This window comes from Lissotriton helveticus, chromosome 6 (genome assembly GCF_964261635.1).
Source record: "Lissotriton helveticus chromosome 6, aLisHel1.1, whole genome shotgun sequence".
Taxonomy (NCBI): domain Eukaryota; kingdom Metazoa; phylum Chordata; class Amphibia; order Caudata; family Salamandridae; genus Lissotriton; species Lissotriton helveticus.
The window spans coordinates 1,551,718,201-1,551,724,200 of NC_136067.1; the positions used below are offsets into that span (position 1 = coordinate 1,551,718,201).

Below are 6,000 nucleotides of genomic sequence, written 5' to 3' on the forward strand. Positions count from 1 at the left end.
CAAAAGGTCTTGGCTAACGCCAGACCTAAAAAGGCTGCATTTTCTAAAAATGGTGTTTTTCAATAAAAAAAGTGCATGGTAAATTAACGTAAGACTGATCTGAATTATGTATCTTAAAAACCCAAGTTTAAGCTATTCGAGAAATTCCAGTCGATCTCATTAGCCTCTTGAAAAAAGCAAAGATGTTAAAAATGAAGGATGTGCTACTGGCTTGTTTAATATGTACCTGGAAGCATATCAGCCTTTTACAGCTTAAAGGCATTTTCAAAACAGAACAACCTTAACAGTAAAATTCCATATGAAAACAGCAGCAGGTGAAGTCAAAAACGATGAATAAGCATATATTCACCATCTAACAGACATCACACCAGAACAACTTCCGCCTCCCCCCGGCCCCTTCCGAGAAAAAAAAACCAGACCAATGCTCAGTTGAAAGCCCGTTGGACAGAAATTCATTCCAGGGAGCATCCACTTTCTAATATGTAGATCACCACAATGGTGTCAGAAATTACCTATGCCATGATCTGCAGCATCACTCTGAAATCATGTAGCAATTCAAGTTATAGTGGAGAGTATTGGTTTTGATAGTCTGACTTTTCGGTCCATAAAAAGAACGTAAACATCAAGAGGATAAAAAATGACAGAAGTAGTACATATTTTCACACTGGGGGCCCTGGGAGTTCTCAATTTGAAAAGTGTATACATTTAATGAAAAAGGAATTCAGAAGGTCTAGATTCTAACCGATTTTCCCCATTTGCTAACCACTACGATCCCCAGAAAGTGGGCTACACAAATGTACAGTTTTAAGTTTAGTCTGGTCATTTAATAAATGGATGAGAATAAGAACAGCACAGAAGCACATTAGGTTGGGAATATCTGAAATTGTTTGTAATACAATGCTTTTGATGACTACATTAATAAGGATACAGTCTCTGTGAAAGGGTCCAAGTTGCTGTAAAACAAGAATTACATTAGAAAAAAAGTCACAGTAAAACAAGCCACTTTCTCTACTATTTTAATCATTTGTAAATTGCTACATATCTTACATATTCTGGGATATTTATAGAAGACACAGCTGTGCAACAGTAACATCTTTACGCTGCTATTTTTCAACATTGGAAACTCTTTTGTGTTCAGATCTTTTGTGTTCAGAGTGAAGCTGTGTAAAGTAGTTGGTACATGAACACATAGAAGGGCAATTTAAAAACCACCGCCCTAAAGTAAACATGTGAGGTGCAAGGAGAAACAGTAAGACATGGAATATTGTGTGCAACTGTGTTACTTTGGCCATCGCAAAATGCAAAAATTCCCAAATGCTATTAATAACCTTTAAAATGTATTATTCTACAGAGAGCTGGAACATGTCTCTCCTATTGTTACATCAAGAAGCCTACAGACCAGAAATACATACCCTTTGACAACAGCTGACTATTTGTAGTTGGCGGAGTTTGTTAGCGTTTTTCTATGTTTCCCTTTTTGAGACAGCAGCTGTTTGTCCATAACACCTTTTTGTGGGGTTTCTGGATGCATTTCTGGTTCCTTAAACTGGGGCATATGTGAGGATGCCCCAGACCCACCCCCTGAGTTTGGGTTAACACCTGGTGGCCCACCGCCCTTGCCTCCCCCCTCCCCCCCCCCACGGACCACGCCCGAAACCTTGCCATCATACTCCACTCCTTCCTCACCATGACCCTCCAGATCAACGCTGTCACCTTCACTTGCTTCAACACCCTCTGCATCCTTCCCAAGACCTTTAAATGGATCCCCCCCAAATCCAGAAAGACCGTCACCCATGCACGCATAAGAAGCAGACTGTACTACGGAAACGCCCTCTGCACTGGAATCAACAAATCCCTGCTAAGAACACTCCAGAACACCGCGCCCAGACTCGTCCTCTGCATCCCACGGCATGAACACATCACCCAACACCTGCAAGACCTCCATTGGCTCCTTGTCAAGAAGAGAGTGATTTTCAAGCTACTCACCCATGCCTACAAATCCCTCCACTACACCGGACCCAGACACCTCAACGAAAGAGTCTCCTTCCATGCACCCAAGAGAAACCAGTAAATCCACAGAACCTCAGCAGGTGGAAGAGCCTTCTCCTACATCACAGCAAAGGACTGGAACAAGCCCCCGATCAACCTCAGACACTCCCCCACTCTTCACACCTTCAGGAAAAGACTCAAGACCTCCCGCAGCACCTCGAGACCCTCAGAGGTGAGTAGTGCGCTTCGCAATTCCTTGATTGATTGAAGATAAGCACGCTTTCTTAAAAACTGAAAGGCATTTACATTGGTCCCTAAAAATGTCACAGATCAGTTACAGTTTTTCGATGAGACAGTTTTTACCAGTGTTATTCTTTGATTGATTAAAAATGGGTGCTCCCTCAGCAGCACTTTACCATCAGCAAGTCCATGGGCCCTCACGTTTGCAGTTACTTTTCCATTTTAATGTGAGACAGGTTTTCTTTTGGGCTAACTGTGTCCTAGGTGCTGGGGCAACTTAGTGGCAAATGTACACGTCTGCCACGGAAACATCACTTTTTGTGACGTTACAATGGCTAAAGGGGCTTCGCCTTATTTACAAGGCAACGTTAAGCCACTTAACGTGGCTAAAGACTGCCTTGCAAATAAGGCCCCCTTTCACACTAAGGTTAGCGTGAAAGGGGTGGGCAGAGGGTGTTGCGGTTGGCGTTCCACCGCAACACCCATTGATTTTGACACTGCCCCCTATTTACAAGGGCAGCGTAAATAGAGGCAGCGCCAAAATTAAGACCAGGGAAAACCTGGTCTTAACTTAGCGAAACAAGGAGAAATGCTTTATTTCCCCTCGTTTTAACTTTTTCCATGTTTGCTGCCTTGTGCAGCACAAATGGAAAAAGCAAAACGTCGTGAAATGCTTATGTGTAGGAAGGTGCCCTTTCCTGCACATAAACAATCCTTAAAAAAAATGACATTTGTAACTTCCATGTGTGCTGCATTAAGCAGCACACATAGAAGTGACAAATTAGCATTTAAAGGTTGTTTATGTGCAGGAAGGGAGACCTTCCTACACAAACAATCTTACCCTTCATGCAGACACACTTTCTCTATGGTGCAAGGGTGCCTGCGTTGGTGCTACACTGCTAAGTGTAGCGCCAGCACAGGGGGAAAAGCAAGACTGCATCATATTCTCGTAAATATGGTGTTTCTGAAGTGGCGGAGTGAGGTGTTAAGCCATGATGGTTAACGCCTCACTACACCACTTCTGTAGTACATATCCCCCTGAATGGTCTCATTTCCAGTGTCTCTCCCCCAACATTCCATTACAGTGCCTTACATATTCTCATCACCGCACAATGCCACATCGCCAGTCACGAGCCGACAGCGTGGTAATCAAGTAGGAGTCATTAAAGTTATCAACGTACCACTAGAGAATCAATTAGAAGCCTTCGTGGATAACATATTTCAAAACATAAACAGCAGCCTAAGCGGAAGAAATACTAGTTTAAAGGCTTCAATTAGAAAAACTGGCTTCAATTTGTTTGTGCAACAATTTTCTTCCTAAGTACTGCTCTAGTCGTCTAGCAGTTTTGTTGTGTAGTTGTTAATCGTGTTTATGGGTCCTTTAGTGTGTAGAGAAGGAAGTTGAGGCTAGTTATATGACTTACTGTTACTATAATGGCATTAAGGTTATGGAAGTATTGGAGTTTGGTACTCTTTTGTAACATGCACACGTCATTTTTCTCTTGTAACACACTGTTTACTACCTCTTACATTTTGTTTGCTTTCGATACTTGCGCAAGTGCCATCATTGCCTAAGTAACGTTTTTTTCTTGTGTTTGAGTGTCATCCATTTATTGCAGTATTATACCTCTATTTGTACTTTGTACGCTTCTGTAACCTGCACACATGTCACGTTTTCCTCCTGTAATGCACCGTTTGCTACCTCGTGTATTTTGTTTGCTCACGATTGTCACTTTTGCCTCATGTAACTTAGCGTTTGCTTTTGTAATTTGTTCACCTGTAATGTTCTAGTGTATCAGTTCTGTTCCTATTGTAAAGCGCTCTGACACCTTCGGGTAAAGTCCGCACTATATAATAAACGCATAAATAAATAAAATAACAGCACCTCACTCCTGCAGCCTTGCAAGCAGAGCAGTATGCAAGCGTCTAGCCCCCGCTGGCTTATTTCATTCTTATTCAAATAGTCAACCACCCAAACCCCGGACTCACATCTTATTGAATCGGAAGAGGTCGTCACAGTTGAAGGCACGTAGCGTAGTCATTTCGCGGCAGATACCGCAGAGCCGCCCACCCGGAAGTACTTCTGGTAAGCGTGGTAAACGACTAGCACCGAGCTCCCGTTCCAGGAAATGACCTGGCAATGAAATCATTGTCACGTGACAAACTCGTGGGAGGCGGAAGTACACATGCGCAGTAACATTGGCGTGCGGTTGTAGAGTAACCAGGGCGATATATGGCATGCTGTACAGCAGAGCTGGTAGCGCGTGCTGCGGGACAATCCTCCGTTAAAAAAATATGCATTCTTGTGCAGAACACTTAATTTGAGCTTCGAAGTCCGACACTTTTTGTAGGATAGGTCTCCCCACGATATTCCCTAACATGTTATAGGTTTTCTTAAAGCATTTAGAGTGTTTTTCTCCCTGTAACCTTAATTCCAAATCCTTGGTTTATTAAAATTAAATTATCATTTTATTATAAAGATCAAATGGTTGCATCCGCACTTATATTGTCTTTTACTCCAATGATTATAGGCGTGGCCGGACTGGGAACCAAAAGCAGATCTTGCACAGACCAAACGAGCTCTTTGCTCTCTAATATGTTTCTCTTTTTCTCGTCCCTCTTTTCTTTCTCGCCTGAAACTCCCCTTTGCCTTCTGTAATTACCGTTGAAGCTGGAGAAACTGGCAGAGGCACCAGCAGTGCCCCCTGCCCTGGAAACCGACCTCCAAAGTAAGTCTCCGTATTTATTCCATGCATACTAGCTTTTCAGTCCCATGTATTTTTTTCTAGGTTCCTGATTCTTGTTGTCATCAAAATATAATGGATTACTCTGGACTAAATATTTTAGCCTTCAAAGAGAAATACATGTAAAATTTCAAATTCAAAAATCTTTATTCGATTGTAAGACTTACAATCATAAAAGTACAATTTCATAAGTACACTTTTTAAAAACAATTCCAAACAATACATTTCATGTGGCAAATAAAGGACACAGAATACAGTACAAGAAAAAGAAGGTACAGTGGGCACTATGAGCATGAGCAATATAAGATTAAAAGACATAAATTACTATATTAGTTAAAAAATACCTAAAATATTCACAGCTTAATTATCCGTCCATACTTTTCCTAAAACAAATGGCTTTTTAAAAAAAGTTACAGACAAATAGAGTACAGTCACAATTCAGTAGTTGTAGGTAGTAAAGTGCGGGCTTAATTTGAAAAAAATTCAGTTTTTTAAGACACGGTTTAAGGTATAATTTCCGTGGGATAGAATAGTAAGGGCAAATAAAAAGAAAGTGTGCCAAGTCTTGAGGAGACTTACCGTCGCAGCCACAAGCTGGCAACACTTCACCCCGTTGTGCCCCACTTGGTACCGCCAGTAGAAGATGATATAGGTCAAAACGGAACCTTGTTAACAAAAAACGTTCATAACTAGTCATAGGCCATGTCAAATAGGGCTCCGTTTGTGGACAGGTTTTAAGTAATAGGTGTTTCCTGACACTAACCTTCTGTATCTCGACCTCTTCTCTGTCTGTACATCTTACCAATAATATGGCGTTTTTTACCAAAACGACATCAGGTTTTGTGATCAGGTTGGGGGCATAAAACAGATCAGAACGGCCAATTGCCGACAAACAATCCCTTATATATTTTACCCACGGAATTTTAAACCTACCGTCTAACGATAAGGCCTCTTTCAATAAGGCATGTGTGAGTGGAATGTCGGTATTAAGCCAACAATTCAGCCAACACAAAACCGGGTTTACGGC

General features: G+C 41.6%; 1 protein-coding gene across 1 annotated transcript in view; it reads right to left on the minus strand.

Moving 5' to 3' along the window:
- Positions 1–4,365, minus strand: part of NAA20 (N-alpha-acetyltransferase 20, NatB catalytic subunit) — a 29,880-nt gene extending 25,515 nt beyond the window's left edge. Inside the window, exons 1-2 of the mRNA XM_078649339.1 lie at positions 4,219–4,365; positions 929–953 (exon numbers count right to left, since the gene is read on the minus strand). Coding sequence (XP_078505465.1) covers positions 929–953; positions 4,219–4,271 — 78 coding nt within the window. The 5' untranslated portion in view covers positions 4,272–4,365. The remainder of the gene's footprint in view (positions 1–928; positions 954–4,218) is intronic.
- Positions 4,366–6,000: the final 1,635 nt, after the last annotated feature.